General features: G+C 45.0%; 1 protein-coding gene across 3 annotated transcripts in view; it reads left to right on the top strand.

Annotated features, from left to right (window-relative positions):
* Positions 1-23,423, top strand: part of BTK (Bruton tyrosine kinase) — a 265,703-nt gene that overhangs the window by 111,284 nt on the left and 130,996 nt on the right. For 2 of the 3 annotated variants that reach the window (XM_075184675.1, XM_075184674.1), the window contains exon 4: positions 12,827-12,892. The exons of the other annotated variant lie outside the window; for it this stretch is intronic. In XM_075184675.1, coding sequence (XP_075040776.1) covers positions 12,827-12,892 — 66 coding nt within the window. The remainder of the gene's footprint in view (positions 1-12,826; positions 12,893-23,423) is intronic. 3 annotated transcript variants of the gene reach the window in all.

Below are 23,423 nucleotides of genomic sequence, written 5' to 3'. Positions count from 1 at the left end.
GCTGATTCCTATCCGCTGCCTCCGTGCACTACAGTCTTCAACCTGCAACCCGTCTGTGTTTCATCGTGACTGTTTGGCTGATTCCTATCCGCTGCCCCTGTGCGCTTCAGTCTTCAGCCCTTGTCAACTCTCCCGTGTTTCCTTGAGTCTGCTGCCACTATTGCTACCCGCTACTCTCCGTGACCAACTGTTCCAGTTCAACTCTGCTCCGGTGTCCCATCGTTACTGCACCTGCTGGTTGCTTTTGGCTACCTCCGTGTTCCCGCAGAGACCCGCTGCTGTTACTTCTCAGCGCTACTCATCCATCTACTACTGATCCGCTCTCCACGCCTTCCTGTGTTCCCTGCTGGTCTACCTACCTGCGCTGCACCTGCCAGACCACCGCTTCACCCATCCAGGGACTTTGGATCCTGCCGGCCTCCTGCCCTTCAGGTATCTCGGCACTCCTGTCTGACTGCCTTCTCCTGAACCACGGTATGCATACTTCCCATTGACTGTGTTGTGTATTGCATACCTTGCTGGACTGTGTTGGTTCTCCTCTGGAGTGTACTATCCGCTGACTCTATTGCCATCATTGACTGTGTTATCTCATGCTGGATTACTTCAAGAGACTTTCTACATTGACAGTGTTGTTCAGTCATTTATACATTTATATTGTGCATATTACTGTGGATCAAAGTGAAGGTGCCCGTGTATATATTGTGTTGCAGTTTCTCCCCGTGCACCTCCTCACATATATATTCAGTGGTACAACTTGCTAGTGACAGACCACTGACTCCTGTTTACAGTTTCACCCGTTCCAGTATCCTCTCACATAGCAGTGGTACAACTTGCTAACGCAGACCACTGACTCCCCGGATACCTCCACTTGGATTCCATTCCTTCACTCAGACAGCGGTACAACTTGCTATCCGCAGACCGCTGACTCCCATCACCTCCTCGTTTCTGTTGGACATTCCTCCTCACTATAGCAGTGGTACAACTTGCTACCGCAGACCACTGACTACCTTCACGTGTCCGTTGTCCATACAGTTCCTCGTGTAATACTACTTCCATATTGCCAGTGCTGCTAGTCATAGACTTTCCTGAGCATCTCATCATCTGCTATTTCCTGTTCCGTGATCACCCTGCTACCAGAGTACCATATTACCACCTATACTGCTCTGGTAAGCCTATCACCTGGTGATCCCTGGGTAAAGACTCCTAGTGCCCGTGACACCAGTGGCTTTTAGGTTGAAACTTCCACGCTCCTTGAAGATTCCAAACACGTTTCACTACTCCTTACTTAAACCTGCAATTTTTTCTAGTCATTTCACACGTGTCCACCCTCAAAGGCCTCATCCGGTGAATGTGGAAGGACACCGAGAATATGTGATACAGAAAATACTGGATTCCAAGAAAGTCCAGGCGCAAATTTACTTTCTAGTCCAATGTAAGGGCCGTGGTTTGGAAGAACGTGTCTGGATTCCCAAAAACCATCTTCATGCGGACAGACTCATTAAAAAATCTTCAAGCAATTTCCCAGAAAACCTGGAGGTTGAAGTCAGGGTCCTTTAACCCCTCCTCAAGGGGGGGTACTGTCAGGAGCCACGGCGGCCTCGAGCACCGCCGCAATTCACTTCCTGCCTGGGTGAATGTCCCGGCTGTCTCCATGACGACCGGGGCGTCACTTCCGGTTACTCCAAGGCAACGGCCAAACGCCGAGTGTTTCAAGCGGTGCGCCCCGGCAAGTGATGCAGCAGGGCGCTTGCGCTAGGGTATAGCCTGCAGGCTAATTAATGTCTGTGAATGATCATTAGCCTAAGCCCTGATTGGCCAAAGTCTGTATAAAAGGCAGGGAGGGCTTAGCCTCCCTGCTGGTTATAGCGTCCTAGTGTGTTACTTGTGCTGACCTGCTCTGATATTCTGCTGGATTCCTGTTTTGACCCTTTTGCCTGTTTACTGGATTTTGCCTTATTGCCTGTGACCCTGACCTTTTGGCCTGAACCTTGGATTCTGCTGATTTGCTCGTGACCCCGACCCTTGGTGAGTTTTCTGACTATTCTACCTTGCAAGTGACCCCTGACCTTGGCTTTCGTCTTAGCCTTCGCCTATAGCAGTCGCGTTTCCCGTAGAGCTAGATGCGCTCACAGGTACTCGGATGCCCCCAGGACTTAACTCCAATATAGTGTAGGTTCGTTATACTAACCGCAGCGCAGGCCTGGAGACAGTACAGATGGTAAGGGATGGTCAGACGAAAGCCAAGGTCAGGGGTCACTTGCAAGGTAGAATAGTCAGAAAACTCGCCAAGGGTCGGGGTCACGAGCAAATCGGCAGGATCCAAGGTTCAGGCCAAAAGGGGAGGAGGACTTGTCCAGGTGCGGGTAGGTAGCAGGGAAGTCAGTGGTCTGCGTGCAGCAAGTTGTACCACTGCTGTGAGAAGGAATGAGGACTTGTCCAGGTGCAGGAGAGTGAAGTTGAAAGGCAAACTGTGGCTGTATGGAAACAGCGCGAGTAGAGCAATGTCTTGTGAGGCAGAGATGGAAGGCACAATGAATAGTCTGTATGGAGTAGATGCCTTGCAGGAAGGAGAAGCTGGTCACAGCAGATATGCACAATAACGCTAAGTAGTAGCGTGAGGAGATATCGTAGCTTGAGTGAAAGCTTGTCCTAAATGAAGCAATGCAGTAACACAGTCTATATGGGTACTTGTACCCTGTGAAGCAAACAACAATGGATACAACTGGTATGCGAGCAATAGGCAATAGTCAATAGTCAGTAGAGCATACCCAGTTGTGTAGATCCGGAATCAGCTGAGAAGTGAAGCGTTGTAGCGGTATGGGAACCGCCGCTGAGTTGAGCAGGGAGCAGCGTGGAAGCTGAAGCACGAGTAGAGCTGGAACCAGTTTGGAAACTGTACACACGAGTAGAGCTGGAAGCAGTTTGGAAACTGCACACAGGGGTAGAGCTGGAAGCAGTTTGGAAACTGCACACAGGAGTAGAGCTGGAAGCAGTTTGGAAACTGCACACAGGAGTAGAGCTGGAAGCAGCTTGGAAACTGCACACAGGAGTAGAGCTGGAGGCAGTTTGGAAACTGCACACAGGAGTAGAGCTTGAAGCAGTTTGGAAACTGCACACAGGAGTACAGCTGGAAGCAGCTTGGAAACTGCACACACCTATAGAAGTTCACTGGGAGTGAGACTTCAAGATCAGGCAACTACCTAAGGCTGCAGGTGCCTTAAGTAGGGAGGGGTGATTGATCCATCAATCACATTAGTGGTCAGGTGTAGTTGTTAAAGGGACCTGCGCATGCCCAGTGCGACAGGATGGCGGACGGCCGCGGCTCCACACAGGTGTGAGCGGGAAAGATGGAGAACCACGTACCAGAGTGGAGGCACTCACACTCCGGTGAGTGACAGTACCCCCCCTTTTAAAGGTGGGCATAGAACACTTGGAACCGGGTTTGCCCAGAAATTTTTGGTAGAATATTTTAAGCAGGGCTGGAGCGTTGAGGTCCTCAGCGTGAATCCAGGTGCGTTCTTCTGGACCGAAGCCCTTCCAATGAACGAGGAATCGGAGAGTTCCTCGCAAAATTTTAGCATCCAGGATCTGAGAGATCTCAAACTCCTCTTCTTGATAAATCTGTACTGGTTTAAGTACAGGAGGAGGAGCAGAAAAACGATTGATAACAAGAGGTTTGAGCAGAGAGACATGGAAGGCATTGGAGATCCGGAGGTTCTTTGGTAATAGTAGCTTGAAGCATACTGGATTTATGACTTGAGTGATCTTGTATGGTCCGATGAAGCGTGGCGCAAACTTCATGGACGGAACCTTCAAGCGGGTGTTTTTTGTAGAAAGCCATACACGGTCTCCAAGCTTGAGTGGTGGAATGGCTCGCCTCTTTTTATCTGCGAAGAATTTGTATCTGGCTGATGCTTTCCTCAGGGATGATCTCACCTGAGTCCAGATGGTTTTAAAGTTTTGACAAAGTCTCTCCACCGCAGGGACTTGGGTGGGAGGGAGGGCAGGAAACTCTGGGAGAGACGGATGGTGACCGTAAACCAAGAAAAAAGGAGTTTTTGTTGAAGACTCATGGTACATGTTGTTGTGGGCAAACTCAGCCCACGGGAGTAAATCTACCCAATTATCTTGATTGGCTGAGGAAAAGATTCTTATGAAGGTCTCGAGATCTTGATTGACCCTTTCGGTCTGGCCGTTTGATTGGGCATGGTAAGACGATGATAGAGACAGTTGGATACCCAAGTTCTTACAAAGGGCTCGCCAGAATCTGGAGACGAACTGCACTCCTCTATCGGACACAATCTCGGACGGACAGCCGTGAATTCGAAAAAATCTCTTTAATAAAATGGTCAGCCAAGGTAGAAGAAGATGGTAATCCGGTGAGAGGGACGAAGTGAACCATCTTGGAGAATCTATCCACCACTACGCAGATGGTATTACATCTCTTGCTAAGAGGAAGTTCGGTGACAAAGTCCATACTTATGTGGGTCCAAGGTTTGGTAGGGATAGGTAGTGGTTGGAGCAATCCCGCTGGTGTTCTGCGGGAAGACTTAAATTGAGAGCAGATCTCACAAGCGGCCACAAATTCTCTGACATCCTTTCTGATAGAAGGCCACCAATAACTCCGGGAAAGGATCTCAAAAGTCTTTCGTTCACCAGAATGTCCAGAGAAGCGTGAAGAATGGTACCATGACAATATGCTCTTGCGTAGAGATGGCGGAACAAGAGTTCTCCCAAACGGTAGCACATTGGTGGACGAAGTGGCCAAAGTCACACATTTGGGATCCAGTATAGGATGATCGGAAGAATCCAGGATGTCAGAAGGAGGGGCAAATGCCCGGGATAAGGCATCTGCTTTCCTGTTCTTTGTAGCAGGTTTGAACATTATAATGAGTTCGAAACGAGAAAAGAAAAGTGACCACCTCGCCTGTCGAGGGTTTAGACATTGGGCTGTTTGTAAATAGAGGAGATTTTTGTGGTCGGTGAAGATGGTTACAGGATAATGAGCCCCCTCCAGTAGATATCTCCACTCCTCCAATGCGACTTTTATTGCCAACAGTTCTTTGTCACCGATGGTGTAGTTCTTTTCCGTGGGTAGAAGACCCTGGGAGTAGAAGGCACAAGGATGGAATTTCTGTTGCTCAGATCTTTGGGAGAGAATAGCTCCTAGTCCGACATTGGAGGCGTCCACCTCGAGAAAGAAGGGAAGGTTTACGTCAGGCTGCCGAAGAACAGGGGCGGTAGAAAATGCTTCTTTAAGGCTTTGGAAAGCGTGAAGGGCCTCGGAGGACCAGTGTTTAGTATTGGCGCCCTTCTTGGTCAGGGCCACAATAGGAGAAGCAATAGATGAGAAGTTCAGGATAAAACGTCTGTAATAATTCGCAAACCCCAGGAAGTGTTGTATAGCCCTGAGGGTAGTTGGCTGGGGCCAAAGTAGAACGGCATTAACTTTGTCTGGGTCCATCTCCAGACCTACTCCGGACACGATGTATCCCAAGAATGGAATTTGGGATAATTCGAAGGAGCATTTCTCTAATTTGCAGAATAGGAGGTTCTTCCGCAGTCTGGAGATAACTTCTGCCACATGTTGATGGTGGGAGACAAGATCTTGAGAGAAGATTAAAATGTCGTCCAGATAGACTACAATGCACACGTATAATAGGTCCCAGAAGATCTCGTTCACGAATCCTTGGAAGACAGCTGGGGCATTACACAGTCCAAAGGGCATAACTAGGTATTCGTAATGCCCATCCCTGGTGTTGAATGCTGTCTTCCATTCGTCGCCTCACTTGATCCGGATTAGGTTGTAAGCGCCACGGAGATCAAGTTTGGTAAAAATCCGAGCACCTTTTATACGATCAAAGAGTGCGGTGATAAGAGGAATCGGGTACCGATTTTTTACGGTTATGGCATTGAGCCCCCGATAATCAATGCAGGGTCTTAAGGTCCCATCTTTCTTTTTCACGAAAAAGAAGCCCGCTCCAGCGGGAGAGCTGGAAGGTCGAATGAATCCGTGATGAAGGTTGTCCTTGATATACTCTGACATAGCCTGTGTCTCTGGTAGCGAGAGAGGGTATACACGGCCCCTAGGAGGGTTTTTGCCAGTTAGTAAATCTATGGGACAATCCCATGCCCAATGAGGTGGCAGGCGTTCAGATTGCGCCTTATCGAACACGTCAGCGAACGGGGCATACTGTGGAGGAAGACCCGGAGGACCAGGTGTTATAGATGATCTGTTGATTTTGAGTGGTACCACTCGGGTTAGGCATCTATGATGACAATCCGGGCCCCAGGATGTGACTTGGGGAGTTCTCCAATCAACTTGTGGTGAATGAAGCTGAAGCCATGGAAGGCCAAGAACGATGGGACTAGTAGTAGCAGGAAGGACCAGCAAAGAGATTTTCTCTCGGTGTAAGGCTCCAATTTGAAGGGTCAAAGGAGTCATACAGTGGATGATAAGTCCATTAATGATGCGAAAGCCGTCTATAGCGGTGACCGCTATGGCGGTTTTTAACGGGGCCACAGGTAGGGACCACTGGTTAACAAGAGCACTGAAAACAAAGTTGCCGGCAGCGCCGGAATCCAGAAGTGCTTGAGAGATAAAAGATTTGGTGGCTGAGAAGATGGTAACATCAAATGCACACACTTTGGAATCCATAGAAGATGGAGAGGAGTCCAGGGACCCTAACCTTACCTCTCCAGAACTGGTTAGGGCCTGGCATTTCCCGACTTCTTAGGATATGAGTTCAGGCTGTGAGTAGGGTCAGCACAATAGATGCAGAGTCTATTTTGTATTCGTCGATCCCTCTCTCTAGATGTTAACTTAGAACGTCCTACCTCCATGGGTTCCACAGGAGGGGGAAGGTGACGAACTTGAGGTGATGGGCGAGTGAACCCCTTAGAGGTGCTTGTTCTTTCAGACTCCCTCTCACGGAATCTCATGTCTACCCTATGACATAGGGAATTTAGATTGTCCAAGGAGGAGGGTAACTCTTGTGTGGTCAGTGCATCTTTGATCTTATCCGTCAGACCCTGGCAGAAGGCAGCTATCAGGGTCTCGGTGTTCCACTGTAGTTCAGAGGCGAGTATCCGAAACTGTATGACGTACTGGGCCACAGAGTGTGATCCTTGGCGTAGTCGGAGAATGCTGGAAGCCGCAGAGACAACGTGGCCAGGTTCATCGAAAATTTTGCAGAACGTGGAAATGAAGAGTGCACTATCCTCCAATAGGGGGTCATTTCTCTCCCACAGAGGGGAGGCCCACGCAAGAGCCTGTCCAGAAAACAGAGAAATGAGGTAGGCAATCTTGGCACGGTGAGTGGCAAAATGGTGAGGTTGAAGCTCGAAATGGAGAGAGCACTGATTCAAAAAACCTCTACACGTCTTGGGATCTCCATTATATTTTAAGGGAGTAGGCAGGTGTAGCGTGGAAGCAGTAGACACCTGGGATGGCACTGGGGAAGGAGAAGGCGCTTGAGGTTCAACAGTCGCTGAAACAGTTTGTAGAGGAACTCCTCGGGTGGCCAGAGTCTGAAAACACTGGAACAGATGTTGCTGCAGAACATCCTGTTGTTCTACCCGAGTGATCAGATGCTGCAGAATCTCCTTCGCTGTTGGTTCCAATCCTGGGTCTGTCATGGCCTGATCTTACTGTCACGGGCACTAGGAGTTGCTTACCCGAGTTTCACCATATGGAACTCTGCTAGAGAGGCGGGGTTATGGCACGCACCTCAAAGCAGGCAGGTGAATGATTGGAGCGACACAACAGCAGGAGAGTAGAGATAGTCTGAGGAAGTCAGCGACTTGCAGCTATGGTTAGAGGAAAGTCAGCGACTTGGAGCAGTAAACCGGAGGCTGAAGATAATGTAGACACGAGGAGTGGACGTGGATAGGTGATGGTAGGTAGAGGAGGAGTCAGTGGTCTGCGTACAGCAAGTTGTACCACCGCTATGGTGAGGAGTCTGGTCCAGGTGTAGGTAGGTAATAGGAGAGTCAGTGGTCTGCGTATAGCAAGTTGTACCACCGCTGTGATAGGAGGACTTGTCCAGGTGCGGGTAGGTAGCAGGGAAGTCAGTGGTCTGCGTGCAGCAAGTTGTACCACTGCTGTGAGAAGGAATGAGGACTTGTGGCTGTATGGAAACAGCGCGAGTAGAGCAATGTCTTGTGAGGCAGAGATGGAAGGCACAATGAATAGTCTGTATGGAGTAGATGCCTTGCAGGGAGGAGAAGCTGGTCACAGCAGATATGCACAATAACGCTAAGTAGTAGCGTGAGGAGATATCGTAGCTTGAGTTAAAGCTTGTCCTAAATGAAGCAATGCAGTAACACAGTCTATATGGGTACTTGTACCCTGTGAAGCAAACAACAATGGATACAACTGGTATGCGAGCAATAGGCAATAGTCAATAGTCAGTAGAGCATACCCAGTTGTGTAGATCCGGAATCAGCTGAGAAGTGAAGCGTTGTAGCGGTATGAGAACCGCCGCTGAGTTGAGCAGGGAGCAGCGTGGAAGCTGAAGCACGAGTAGAGCTGGAACCAGTTTGGAAACTGTACACACGAGTAGAGCTGGAAGCAGTTTGGAAACTGCACACAGGGGTAGAGCTGGAAGCAGTTTGGAAACTGCACACAGGAGTAGAGCTGGAAGCAGTTTGGAAACTGCACACAGGAGTAGAGCTGGAAGCAGCTTGGAAACTGCACACAGGAGTAGAGCTGGAAGCAGTTTGGAAACTGCACACAGGAGTAGAGCTGGAAGCAGTTTGGAAACTGCACACAGGAGTACAGCTGGAAGCAGCTTGGAAACTGCACACACCTATAGAAGTTCACTGAGAGTGAGACTTCAAGATCAGGCAACTACCTAAGGCTGCAGGTGCCTTAAGTAGGGAGGGGTGATTGATCCATCAATCACATTAGTGGTCAGGTGTAGTTGTTAAAGGGACCTGCGCATGCCCAGTGCGACAGGATGGCGGACGGCCGCGGTTCCAGACAGGTGTGAGCGGGAAAGATGGAGAACCACGTACCAGAGTGGAGGCACTCACACTCCGGTGAGTGACACTTCCTCTAGCAAAAGATTGTTTCACAGTTAATTGTTGTAAAGTAGTAGTGCTCTTTTTCTTGGCCTTCTTATGGGAGGAAGATTCCCCCCCAGCAGCAGCAGTGGGAGAAATCAATTATAGTGCAGGAGCCATCGAGCCTTTTACCTCGACTGACTGTGGCTTGACATACACTACAAATGGCTATACAACTGTTGTCAGGATTTGGGTAGAAATAATTCCACACATAAGAAGTGGCTTTTTTGGTTTTATGCCCAGGCATGATAATGGGCTTCTTCTTGTGACGTGCCAGAACTGCTGCCACTGGTGCAGGACTTACACAAACAACCTCATCCTCATCAACATCCTCATTAGTGCCCTCGTCACCTACACAAATCTCCACCTCATCCTCTTCTAATTCCAAAGTGGCATCCTCAATTGGTGTATCACCGGCTACACTCGGGCTGTTCAGGCACAACATCAACAGAAATGCTGAAAGGGCCCTTCTTTATGGGTACACTATCAGAATGGTTACAATTACACATACCACTCGTGAATGGACTCTCCTCATGGATTGGTGTCATTTTTGATTCTGAGCAAACATTTTTCTCTACTGCCTTACTGTTTTCTTGCAGCTCGGCTTTCACACGTAACAGTAGTTGTGTACCACTTTTGGACTCCAAATTACTTGGTCTTGCTTGGTCACGAGTGACCTTACAAGAAGAAGGCTCTGTAACATTTTTAGATCTCGCACTAATAGAGAAAGGCGAAGGCCTCAATCTTTCTTTGCCACTGCGTGTGTAGAACGGCATTCTGGCAATTTTTTTTTTCTCGGCCCTTAACTTTCCATTAGTTACACCTCATTTTCTGTTCAACACGGTATATGGGTTTTTTTTGTGTGTTTTTTTACCTGGCTTAAAAAGACTATGTACTTTTACATAGGCTTTTCCAGATGACGTACAGGGAAGACTACCATCAGGACTGGTGGCAGTAGCTGGTTGCTGATCCTGCTCATATGTGGACTGCTGTGAATCCATTTTAATGAGACACAAACACATGTAGTGCAAATTCAGAAAGATATAGTGCTGGTATATAGTACTTTCAGCACCAGAAAATTGCTTTTTTCAAAGAGGGAAATATGTGACACCCCAAGCACTTGTAGTGCAAATTCAGAAATATATACTGCTGGTATGTAATAATTTCAGCACCAGCAAATAGATTTTTTGGAACAGGCTAATATGTGACACCCCAAACACTTCTAGTGCAAATTCAGAAATATATACTGCTGGTATGTAATAATTTCAGCACCAGAAAATAGATTTTTTTGGAACAGGGGAATATGTCACACCCCAAGCACTTGTAGTGCAAATTCAGAAATATATACTGCTGGTATGTAATAATTTTAACACCAGAATATAGCTTTGTTCAAAGAGGGGAATATCTGACACCCCAAGCACTTGTAGTGCAAATTCAGAAAGAAATTATGCTGGTATATTACAATTTCTGTAGGCAGAAAATAGTTTCTTTAGGAGGGAATATGACACCCCAAACAGTTTGTAATGTTTGGAAAAATGCCTCCTCTATACTCCTCTCTTCCTGCTCTAATAACTGCTCTCTTCCTGCTGTAATAACTGCTGTAATAACTGTTCTCTCCCTGCTCTAATCCTGTGACCTAACCCTTCTCTCTCCCTCTGTCAAATGGCAATGGATTGCTGTGGAGGCGGATATTTTTGTATTTGAAACATCACGAGAACCGAGCTCCGAGATCCGACGACGTCACAATGACGTTTTGCCTCGTTTTCAATTCCGAAAGGCGGGAGGGTACCGAGCCGAGTACCTGAAGTTCGGGTGGGTTCGGTTCTCGGGGAACCGAGCCCGCCCATCTGTAATAAAAATGCAAATGTTAAAGATAAAGCCACACTGAAAATGGGGTGCCTTACCCCTTCAGCTCTAAATGTTACATTGTAGAATCAATATTATATAGTTGTGGCTGGATCACTTATAAATAACTTATTTCAATAATATATTTAAATTACTAGCACAACGTGCCAATTGATATTGTTGCAAATGTACTGATTTTTGATACTGTGTATTAGAAATGTACTTGTTTTATTATATTGTGTTATATTTCATTCATTTGCATTCATTTCTGAGGTATTGATTTGCAAATTTTGAGAGAGGATGTCATGATTAGATTTGTATAATTTTTCTAAAGAAAGTCCCTCATGTTAGTTAGACCTTTTCTTCTCAGTGGCCAACGCATCTGTTTAGCCTGTATACACAGCTTGGCTTGTTATCCTGCATCTCAAATCCTGTCCAAATAATCCACACAGCAGGTTTTGGGATATAGCAGATTAGTGTAAATTTTATTTTGCATTGCATTTAAATCCATGTTTTAGGAAACATATTGCATCCTGATAGTAAAAAATAACTCAGGCGTTACCCCCTGCTGACATGTGTGTCAGAATGTGTATAAAAAAAAATCACTGGTTTGTATTGAAATGTATCATTCCGTCTGTACTTTTCTGGATGTCGCTAGTACCTTTAACTAGTGACTGTAATTGTCCTTTGTAGGACTTCCTGAGCTAATAAACATCACTGCTTATGGAACTTGCTTTGATGCCTATTTCATGTGACCTGCAAATTCGATCAAATCTAATCGGTTTTCCGGCTGTTCTGCGGTTGGACTCAGCTTTCCTGTACCAACACTTTGCCCACTACCTGCAGCTCTGGCCAGTGTGATAGGCCAGAGGTACCATCCACAGCAACCCTGTTCTGAAGGCAAGAGGTCAGGTACCAGCCCAGGTGTGCCAGCAAGGGGCTACACTAGCAGCGAGTTACCCAGAAGGACGCGGCTCTGGATGCCGCTAAGGAGTCCAGCGGCAGCTTAAGCCCCTCCTACTGTGATTAGAGGGCGCATTTGGGATAAAGAAAGGAAACTTTGGCAAGGCAAGCTCAACGAGTCCCCAGCAACACAACAGACAGGGTGGCATAGGTGGTCCATCCTGTCACAATAGTTATATATCCAGCACCTAAATAATAAAGTAATTTAATGGAAGAAATACATATATATATATATATATATATATATATATATATATAGTGTTATTCGTGTGAGTTGGACCTCACCGGAGTTCTAATGCTACATTGGTAAATTAACAAAAAATAAATATTTAAGTATCAATAATAACCATGTCCAAAGTAATAATATACAAAAATAACAATCATAAATCTTAAAAAGCAATAAAGGTCATGTATTAACATTTATAAAGTATGATTTTAAAAGGCTTTCAATTTTTTAAGAATTATATTACTACCACCTTTCTACTATGCCTCCCGTTCAAGCCTTGTAACTCTTGACTGCTCCAGTGATATTATTTGCTAAATTTCGACTATGATTTTTTTATCACCTATTGATAAATAGTCCCTTTTTTTACTTCAAGTAAGTTAACCTTGAGAAAGACACAAATGAAGTCAAGCAAGACAGATGTTACAAAATTGCAAACACAATAGAGTCGTCAAATATTCAGCCAAAAAGTTAAGGCCAGACAGAATTCAGTATTGAATATCCAAATAGTAAGTAGCACATCCAGGCAAAACTAGATAAAATTAATATGGCAATGAGTTACCGTATGACCTGTGAATGTTTAGAAGAAACAAAGCAGCACTGTACCTCTGAATACAGAAATAAAAACAGAATTTATCAGTACTTTTGATTCTTTTGAAAGTACCCATATGTTCACTTTTGGCCCTCATTATCATGTTGCTGCTGCTAAGTATCTTATCATCTATTCAGATCAAAGAAGAGTTTGCAGACACTGAGCAGATAACTATCATTGAACGATTCCCTTACCCATTCCAGGTGAGAAACAAACTGTGCAACAGAGTGACTTTCTAACCTTGTTGTGCAGCTCAAGGCAAAAGCTAATTCACATAAGACTTGATATGTTTTGACTGTCTGAAATATGTCTATTATTGCATTTATGCTGATCTTGTATTGTAAGATTAAAATGACCTGTGCCATGGGCAGAACACATTAAAATGGGGGTACACACACATATATATAAAATTAAAAAACAGATGCACTCAATTCAAAATTATTCAACACTGTGCAAAGTTCATATTGAAAAAACTAATCTACAATTGTTCCATATATTAGAACAGACAAACACCAGTCAAGAAATAATCTAAAATAAAATACATTTTAAAATCATGCCCTGATCAGTCACAACATTAAAACCACTGACAAGTGAAGTGAATAAAATTGATTATCTCGTTACAATGGTTCCTGTCAAGGGGTGGGATATATTAGGCAGCAAGTGAACAGTCCGTTCTTGAAGTTGATGTGTTGGAAGCAGGAAAAATGCACAAGTGTAAGGATCTGAGCGACTGGGTCAGAACATCTCCAAAACGGCATGTCTTGTTGGGTGTTCTCAGTATGCAGTGTTTAGCACCTACAAAAAGTGGTCCAAAGAAGGACAACTGGTGCACCAGCGAAAGGACCATGAGCACCAATTTATGTACGCGGGTAGTGAAAGTTAGCCTGTCTGGTTCAGTCCCACAGAAGAGCTACTATAGCACAAACTGCTGAAAAAGTTAACACTGGCTATGATAGAAAGGTGTCAGAAATCACAGTGTATCGCAGTTTGCAGGGTTGCATTGCCTCAGACTGGTCAGAGTGCCCATGCTGACCCCTGGCCACTGTCAAAAGTGCCTACAATGGGCATGTGAGTGCCAGAACTGGACCATGGAGCAATGGAAGAAGGTGGCCTGGTCTGATGACTCATGCTTTCTTTTATATCATGTGGATGCCTAGGTGCATGTGCATCATTTACCTGAGGAAGAGATGGCACCAGGCTTCACTATTGGAAGAAGGCAAGCCGACAGAGGAAGTGTAATGCTCTGGACAATGTTGTGCTAGGAGACCTTGGGTACAGACATTTATGTGGATGTCACTTTGACACGTACCACCTACCTAAAGATCTTTGTAGACTAAGTACACCCCTTCATGGCAACAGTATTCCCTGATGGCAGTGGTCTCTTTCAGCAGGATAATAGCCATGCCACAGTGCAAAAATTGTTCAGAAATGGTTTGGGGAACATGACAGTTCAAGGTGTTGACTTGGCCTCCAAATTCCCCAAATGCTGGAAAAACAAGTCCGAGACATGTAGGCCTTGCCTCGCAACTTACAGGACTTAAAGGATCGGCTGCTAACGTCTTGGTGCCAGATATCACCGGATACCTTCAAAGGACTTGTGGAGTCCATGCCTTGATGGGTCTGAGCTGTTTTGGCGGCACGAGGGGGACCTACACAATATTAGTCAGGTAGTATTAATGTTGTGTGTTGATCGGTGTATATAATATAAATAAAAACTATCTATATCTAATCTATATATATATATATATATATATATATATATAGGGCTGCCGAGAGGGGGGGGGAGTGGGTACATTTTACCCGGGCCCGGCCATGCCAGGGGGCCCGGGCCGGGCCCTCGCTGCTAACTTAATTTTTATTTTTTTCTTTCATTTTTTATTTTTCATTCTTTTCTTTGTTTTCTTTTTCTTTTTTTTTCCGCGGGTGGGGGGGGGTCACGTGACCTGCAGCGCCGCCTCCCTCCTCTCCTGTCTTCTCCATTCACACTGACTGCCGGGCGTGACATCATCAAGTCACGCCCGGCAGTCAGTGTCAATGGAGAAGACAGGAGAGGAGGCAGTCAGTCAGTCAGTGAGGAGCGCCGCAGCCGGACAAACAAGACCAAAGCAGAAGAAAGAAGAGAAGACGGAGGAGAAGAGAAAAAAAGAAAGAAGCTGACAAAAGGTAAGGAGAGAAACTGAGAAGCAAGGAGCAAGGAGAGGAAACAGAGGGACAGTACTATAAAGAAGGGGAAGAGAGGCACAGAGGAGGAAAATTGTGGCAGAGAGGCACAGAGGAGGAAAACTGGGGCAGAGAAGCACAGAGGAGGAAAACTGGGGCAGAGAGGCACAGAGGAGGAAAACTGGGGCAGAGAGGCACAGAGGAGGAAAACTGGGACAGAGAGGCATAGAGGAGGAAAACTGGGGCAGAGAGGCACAGAGGAGGAAAACTGGGGCAGAGAGGCAAAGAGGAGGAAAACTGGGGCAGAGAGGCACAGAGGAGGAAAACTGGGGCAGAGAGGCACAGAGGAGGAAAACTGGGGCAGAGAGGTCTATTTATTAAATGTGACTATGAATTATTTAATGGCAGTGATGGTTGTGGGAAATAGGTATTGCTAGGCTGTTTGCATGACGGGAAATAGGTTTATTTATTAAATGTGAATACTATTATTTTAATGTTGGGGCTGGAGGAAGGCCTAATTATTAATCGTGGGTGCTATTGATTTAACGCTGCGTCTGACTGTATTTTTCTAAATGTAGCCATTTTTTTTCCCAAATAGGTCCTTCTACATTCCAAGATCCAGGCAAGCCACAACTAAAGAAACCAGCAGCCACAGGTGGAGAAAGTGAGAAGAACAGGTAGGACAGAGCAGCATAGTGTGTGAAATGTTGTGATTCCAGTAGGGACAATGCCAATGTTTGGTGATCCCAGTGGGCGCAGGCCAAGTCTGAACTCTTTGTGTACACACTGCATTCTTTCTATACTACACTGTGGCGCCAGATGTCTTAAAAGTCAGGAGTGCTGGGACATATGTCACGCTCTGGTGAATTCAGGACCTAGTGATTTTGATGTGCTAGCCACGCCCCAACGGCGCATTGCCACGCCCCCAAATGTATGACCACATCCCCGAAAATTTTTGCACCGCCGTTAGGCTAGCCACACCCCAACGGCGCATTGACACGACCCTGAATGTATGACCAAACCTGCGACTCCTTTTTTTAGGGCTTACTCGACTATGAGGGGGGGCCCCATGAATTTGTTGTACCCGGGCCCTGAATTCCTCTTGGCAGCCATGTATATATATATATATATATATATATATATATATATATATATACCGATGGACACTTTTTAGGTACATCTGTGTAGTATTGGCTAGAACCACATGTCTTACCCCCAGAACAGCCTCCATTTGCTATGACATAGATTTAACAATGCGTTAGAAACATTCTTTAGAGATTCTGGTCCATATTGACATGATAGCATCAAGCAATTGCTGCAGATTTTATGGCAAAACATTCTTGCTGCAAATCTCCCATTCCATCACATCCAAAAGATACTCTTTTGTATTGAAATCTGGTAACTGTGAAGGCCATTGTAGTACACTGAACTCATTGTCATGATCATGCTCATATTCGTGGACCCAGCTTGACATGATGTGTGTTTTGTAACATGGCACGATATCTTGCTGAAAATAGCCATTAGAAGATGGATAGACTGTGGCCATAAAGAGATGAACATGGTCAACAACAATACTCAGGTAGGCTGCGGCATTTAAACAATGCTTAATAAGATTATCCATGGATCAAATTCTGACCATACCATTTGCATATCTTCTGCTGCTGTAGACCATTCACTTCAAGGTTTGACATGCTGGGCATTCAGAGATGCTACACTGTTACACTACTGTATGACATAATATGATTTGGGGGCACTACTGTATGGCATAACATGATTTGGGGGCACTACTGTATGGCATAATTTGATTTGGGGGTTCTACAGTGGTATCAATCAGGGGTACCCACTCAGGCGTGAAGGATGTGTGAAGGAAGGGGGGGTCTTAATATAATGTGGGAGGTAGGTTATTAGTTTAACGGTGGAGTGTAGGTGGGGCTAATTATTTAATGAGGGATATTTTATTTATTGGGTGATGGTGGGCAATTTAATTTATTGCTGGGGCTGTTTTGGAGGGAGGTAAATAGGTTTATTTATTAAATAGGAATACTATTAATGTAATGTGCAGGCTATCAAGTGTGAATACTATTATTTTAATTCTGGAGCTGGAGGGAAGCCTAATTATTAAACGTGGGTGCTATATTGATTAATGCCAGGGGGAATTGGAGTTTTCTGAATTTCATGTACCCATTTTTTTTTTAAACAGGGCCCCCAACATTCCAGGATCCAAATAAGCAGCAACAACAGGTTGGAGAGAGTAGGACAGTCTGCCAACTGTCCTAAATCTGGTGGAGCAGTCCCGAATTTGGGTGACTGTCTCGCTTAGTCAGGATTTGGTCCGACTGGAAGGATAGTTAGGAGGTATGTCCCGCTTCACAAAGTACTGCTTGTGAAGGTAGAGCTGTGTGCACACAGTACTGCCTGTGGATTTGTCTAAAATGATAACCATGTTACATAATACAGGCCCTGCTGTCTTAAATACCTTGGGCACTCGTGCCTTAATCCAGTTCTGGTTAGGGGAAGGGAGCGGATAGCTTCTCCCGCTCCCTGGACTGGACACTGCCTGCAGAGCAAGCTGAGGACCTCTAGCTATAACAAGATTTGGTAATCTGGTGAGACAAAGAGCTTCCATGCTGACTCTACATGAAGTTTCCACCCTGATGGATGTCAGAGGCACCAGAAACATAGATAAGTGGGCTGGGGAATCATAATGTGGCTAGGAGGGCGTGGTAGATGTAAAGTTTTATTACAATGTATGTATCAAGGCTCCATGTTGACCACGCCCACTGCACAATATGCTATTTCCTACTCATCTATGGAGGGGGGGCCCCAAAAGTTGGTCCTGTATATACCATTGTCTGATACTGGTGTGCCCTATGCTGCAAATAGAGAGTCAAGCTGTGCGTAATATATTTGTATCTCACGGGACACCATATTAAAATGAGCTTTGCAAAAAGTACTGTAATTATTATTATTATTATAATCTGGAACAGAGGTAGGCCTGTGTGCTTTAAATGCCAGGTCTGCAAGTATAAATTATATATATGAAAACACGGTAATGTTTATGCCTATACAGCTGAAAGTTCAATATAAATTGTAAGTTTGTAAGTGGTACAATATATGAGAGCCTCTCTTCAAAACACTTCCCACTTCAAGCAGTCCTCTTTATATACATATGTGTGTGCCTCTCGCTGTCTAGAGAATATATATATATATATATATATATATATATATATATATATATATATATCTCATCATCATCCTCATCAGCTATTTATATAGCGCTACTAACTCCGCAGCGCTGTACAGAGAACTCATTCACATCAGTCCCTGCCTCATTGGAGCTTACAATCTAAATTCCCTAACATACACATACACACACAGACAGACAGACAAAGAGAGACTAGGGTCAATTATATATATATATTATACAATATATATATAATCATCATCATCAGTTATTTATATAGCGCCACTCTGGCCGGGTCCGAATGCCTCTTCTTCAAATTGACTCCGGCGCCAGGTGGGTTAATACCCGGCCCCGGAGCTCAAGTAGCTTCAACTAGCGACAGGGAAGGGACTGCTGCCCAGGGATCTGGCTGCTCTTCCCTGGTACAGGACAGTGGCGGATCCAGGGGGGGCGATCGGGGCATTCGCCCCCCCTAACAGCAAAAAGCTAGGTCCCAACCGCCGATCAAAACAGGAGGGGCGGGGCTAAATGTGGGCCAGCCAATCAGAGTGGTTCCAGCCGGCGATCACAACGGGAGGGGGCGGGGCCAATCGCGGGCGGAAGGCGGGGTTTAACTAGGGATGAGCGGGCTCGGATATCTGAAATCCGAGCCCACCCGAACCTTGCCGATCCGAGCCGGATCCAAGACAGATCCGGGTATTCCCGCCAATTGCAAAACTGAAAGCGAGGCTCCGAGTCATAATCCCGTTGTTGGATCTCGCGATACTCGGATTCTATAAATTCCCTGCTGGCCGCCGCCATCTTCACTCAGGCATTGATCAGGGTAGAGGGAGGTTGTGTTAGGTGGTCCTCTGCCCTGCTATATCCTGTGCTGTGCTGTGCTGTGCTCAGTCCAGTTGTGCTGTGTCCTGTGCTCTGTCCTTCTGAGTTCAGTGGTGCTGCTGGGTCCTGTGCTGTGTCCTGTTCAGTCCAGTGGTGCTGTGTCCTGTGCTCTGTCCTTCTGAGTTCAGTGGTGCTGCTGGGTCCTGTGCTGTGTCCTGTTCAGTCCAGTGGTGCTGTGTCCTGTGCTCTGTCCTTCTAAGGGCAATGTTATTTCCCCATTATTCCCAAGTTATAATTTTTTTTTTAAAAAGTTATAATAAATAAATAAATAAATAATTATAAAAAAAAGAAATAAAAAAAAAATATCCAAAAACAATCCTGCAGTATAAGTCCATTGGTACTGCAATATTACAAAGTTCACTGATTCTGAAGTATAAATCCACCAGTGGTACTGCAATATTACAAAGTTCACTGATTCTGCAGTATAAGTCCAGTGGTACTGCAATAATACAAAGTTCACTGATTCTGCAGTATAAGTCCAGTGGTACTCTCCTGTGCCGCATATAATTTTTAAAGGCTTTGCCGAGTGTGTGTAGCTTAGGGGTACGCTCGCTTGTGCTACATATAATGGAAAACAAAAATTTGGAGGATAAGGCTGCGAGGAAAAAGCTCAGTTTTCCTAAAAGACCCGCTGGCGGGGATGCTGATAACATCTGGTCCGGACTGAAGGACCTGCCAATCATTGCAGACATGTCTACTGTTGCTGCATTGGATGCTGTCACAATAGAAAAAATGGTGGAGGATTATTTTGCTGACACCATCCAAATAGACATGTCAGACAGTCCATATTGTTACTGGCAGGAAAAAAAGGCAGTTTGGAAGCCCCTGTACAAACTGGCTCTATTTTACCTGAGTTGTCCCCCCTCCAGTGTGTACTCGGAAAGAGTTTTTAGTGCAGCGGGGAACCTGGTCAGTGAGCGGAGAAGGAGGTTGCTTCCTCACAACGTTGAAAAAATGATGTTTATAAAAATGAATAATCAATTCCTCAATGAAGTACAGCACTGCCCTCCAGATAGTACAGAGGGACCTGTGGTTGTGGAGTCCAGCCGGGACGAATTGATAATGTGTGAGGAGGAGGAAGTACACACTGTAGGGGGAGAGGAATCAGAGGTTGAGGATGAGGACGACATCTTTCCTCAGTAGAGCCTGTTTAGTTTGTACAGGGAGAGATGAATTGTTTTTTTGGTGTGGGGGCCCAAACAAACCAATCATTTCAGCCACAGTTGTTTGGTAGGCCCTGTCGCTGAAATAATTGGTTTGTTAAAGTGTGCATGTCCTATTTCAACAACATAAGGGTGGGTGGGAGGGCCCAAGGACAATTCCATCTTGCAACTCTTTTTTTGGCATTATGTTGTATATTGTAGGGACCACTCCTCTACGCAGTCCAGGTACAATTTTTGGTGGGATTCAGACCATTTGAGGGTTTTTAAATTATATTGTGGTGACCACTCCTCTACGCAGTCCAGGTACAATTTTTGGTGTAATTAAGACCAGTTGATGGTTTTCTTATTATATTGTGGGGACCACTCCCCTACGCAGTCCAGAAATATTTTTTGGTGGGATTCAGACCATTTGAGGGTTTTTAAATTATATTGTGGTGACCCACTCCTCTACGCAGTCCAGGTACATTATTCGGTCCGATTCAGACCAGTAGATGGTTTTCTTATTATATTGTGGTGACCACTCCTCTACGCAGTCCAGATACATTTAATGGTGCGATTCATACAAGTTCAGGGTTTTTAATATATATTGTGGTGATCACTCCTCTACGCAGTCCAGGTACATTATTCGGTCCGATTCAGACCAGTTGATGGTTTCCTTATTATATTGTGGTGACCACTCCTCTACGCAGTCCAGATACATTTATTGGTGCGATTCATACAAGTTCAGGGTTTTTAATTTATATTGTGGTGAGTGACCACTCCTCTACGCAGTCCAGGTACATTTTTTGGTGCGATTCATACCAGTTGATGGTTATCTTATTATATATATTGTGGTGACCACTCCTCTACGCAGTCCAGATACATTTATTGGTGCGAATCATACAAGTTCAGGGTTTTTAAATTATATTGTGGTGACCACTCCTCTACGCAGTCCAGATACATTTATTGGTGCGAATCATACAAGTTCAGGGTTTTTAAATTATATTGTGGTGACCACTCCTCTACGCAGTCCAGGTACATTTTTTGGTGCGATTAAGACCAGTTGATGGTTTTCTTATTATATTGTGGGGACCACTCCACTACGCAGTCCAGAAAGATACCTCGTTGCAACGTTTTGGACTAATAACTATATTGTGAGGTGTTCAGAATACACTGTAAATTAGTGGAAATGCTTGTTATTGAATGTTATTGAGGTTAATAATAATAGCGTAGGAGTGAAAATAAGCCCAAAAACTTGATTTTTGAACTTTTTATGCTTTTTTCAAAAAAAATCCGAATCCAAAACCTTAAATCCGAACCAAAACCTTTCGGCAGGTGTTTTGCGAAACAAATCCGAACCCAAAACATCACGAAAATCCGAATCCAAAACACGAGACACCAAAAGTCGCAGGTGCACATCCCTAGGTTTAACGCGGGGCAGCCAATCAGAGCAAAGGAGGGGCGTGATTATGCAAAATCGCCCCCCCTAAGCATAAAGTCTAGATCCGCCCCTGGTACAGGGAGCAGAGCCAGAACCCGGCACCCAGGCCCTGAAAGTCAGTTTGGGCGGGAAATTAAAAGATACATTTCTCACTCCAGACAGAGAAGCACCAGGGGAGAAGAATGGGCTGAGCCTCTCTCTATCTGGTAGCAAGTGGACAAGGGGGAAGTATATTCCCCCCTGCCACTAGCAGCAATGTTAAATGTGTTGAACCTCTCTGGGTTGATTCACGTGCAGGCTGCATGAATCAACTTAGATTGTTTAAAGGGACAGGAGGACGGATTACCTCTCGCTAAAACTAGTCTGAAAAAATGTGTATAAAAACAGCACCTTTTTGGATAAGCAGTTGTACTTCTTGTATCATCTGACCTGAGCACTAATACCTTCAAACAGTTTGACTGCAAATAAACATCACTTGCTTCATAGACCTGCTTGGAAACTTCTGTATCCTGTGACCTACAGATTAAACTCAACTCTAATCCGTTCCCGGCTGTTCTGAGGTTTGGACCCAGCACCCAGTACCACCTCTTCTGGCCCGCTACCAAGCAGCTCTGGCCAGTGTGATAGGCCAGGTGGGGATCCATCTACAGCATCCCTGATCTATAGGATGAGGTCAGGGCTACCAGTCCAGGTACACCAGTAACAGGGTACGCTAGTAGCATCAGTCACCCCGAAGAAACCCGGTTCTGGATCCCGGTAAGGAGCCCAGTGGTGGCAGAACTTGTAAGCCCCTCCTACTGCGGCAAGAGGGCGCATTTGGGATACAGTGGCAAAGTAAGCCCAACCGATTCCCAGCAACAGCAGACAGGGTGGCAGGGCGGGCCATCCTGTCACAGATTTCTGGTGGCAAGCGATGGGATAACCCCGGCCGGCTTTTCGTGCACCAGTCAGGAGAGCCAAGTTATCCAGGAGAGGAATAACTGCAGCCAGGAGAACGCACAGGATGTCTCAATACAATAAAATGTCCAAGGCTGACGTTGAGATACTGTGCCAAGCAAAAGAGTTGGAAATTTCTTACACGGCGACAAGGAGTTAAATGAAATAGGTGCTGAGAGCCTGGGAGGCGCAGTACAGGTCAGCAAGAGTCTGCAACACACACAATACATTCACACACATACACTAACACACATACAATTACTTATCTATTTATAGAACAGGAAATAATGATATATGGCACCAAAATCTATAATTTGTGTAAAATATTGTTACGCTGTTTATTGTTCTATAATATAATACAACACACTTTAAATGAACTTATATCTTGCTACGATTATTCTTGAAGCCTGTGGATTTAAGGGAATATAAGATTTATGTTTCTTAGGTTAATTTAGAAGTACATTTGCGAGGAGTTGGTTGAAGGTAATAGTCATATATATATAAATATATTGCTATTAAATGGTCACACATACATTTGCCAGAATATTAAGGAGATTAAAACCCATAAAAGGAAGAAATCATATGACATACATACATATCCTTTGACATACATACATATCGTTTGACATACATATGTATACATACACATATATATATATATATATATATATATACACATACATACATACATACATACATACATACATACATACATACATATAGGAACAAGTACATTAAGGTTTCTGCCTTAATCGACCTAATTTCATTGATTTTTGGAGTTTGAATTCAAGAATTCCAATATCTTTCTTACGCTTAAGATCATCATCATCATCATCAACATTTATTTATATAGCACCAGCAAATTCCGTAGCGCTTTACAATTGGGATGGTGTGTAAGGAACCTTAATCGGACATGTTAAACCGTAAGGTTTTTTGTCTATGGAATTTCATTGCTTTTTGTAAAGTTAAAATATTTATTATTTGAAGTT

Source organism: Mixophyes fleayi, chromosome 9 (assembly GCF_038048845.1).
Source record: "Mixophyes fleayi isolate aMixFle1 chromosome 9, aMixFle1.hap1, whole genome shotgun sequence".
NCBI lineage: Eukaryota > Metazoa > Chordata > Amphibia > Anura > Limnodynastidae > Mixophyes > Mixophyes fleayi.
The sequence above is the reverse complement of the archived record's forward strand: the minus strand, read 5'-3'. Positions and strand labels throughout refer to the sequence as shown.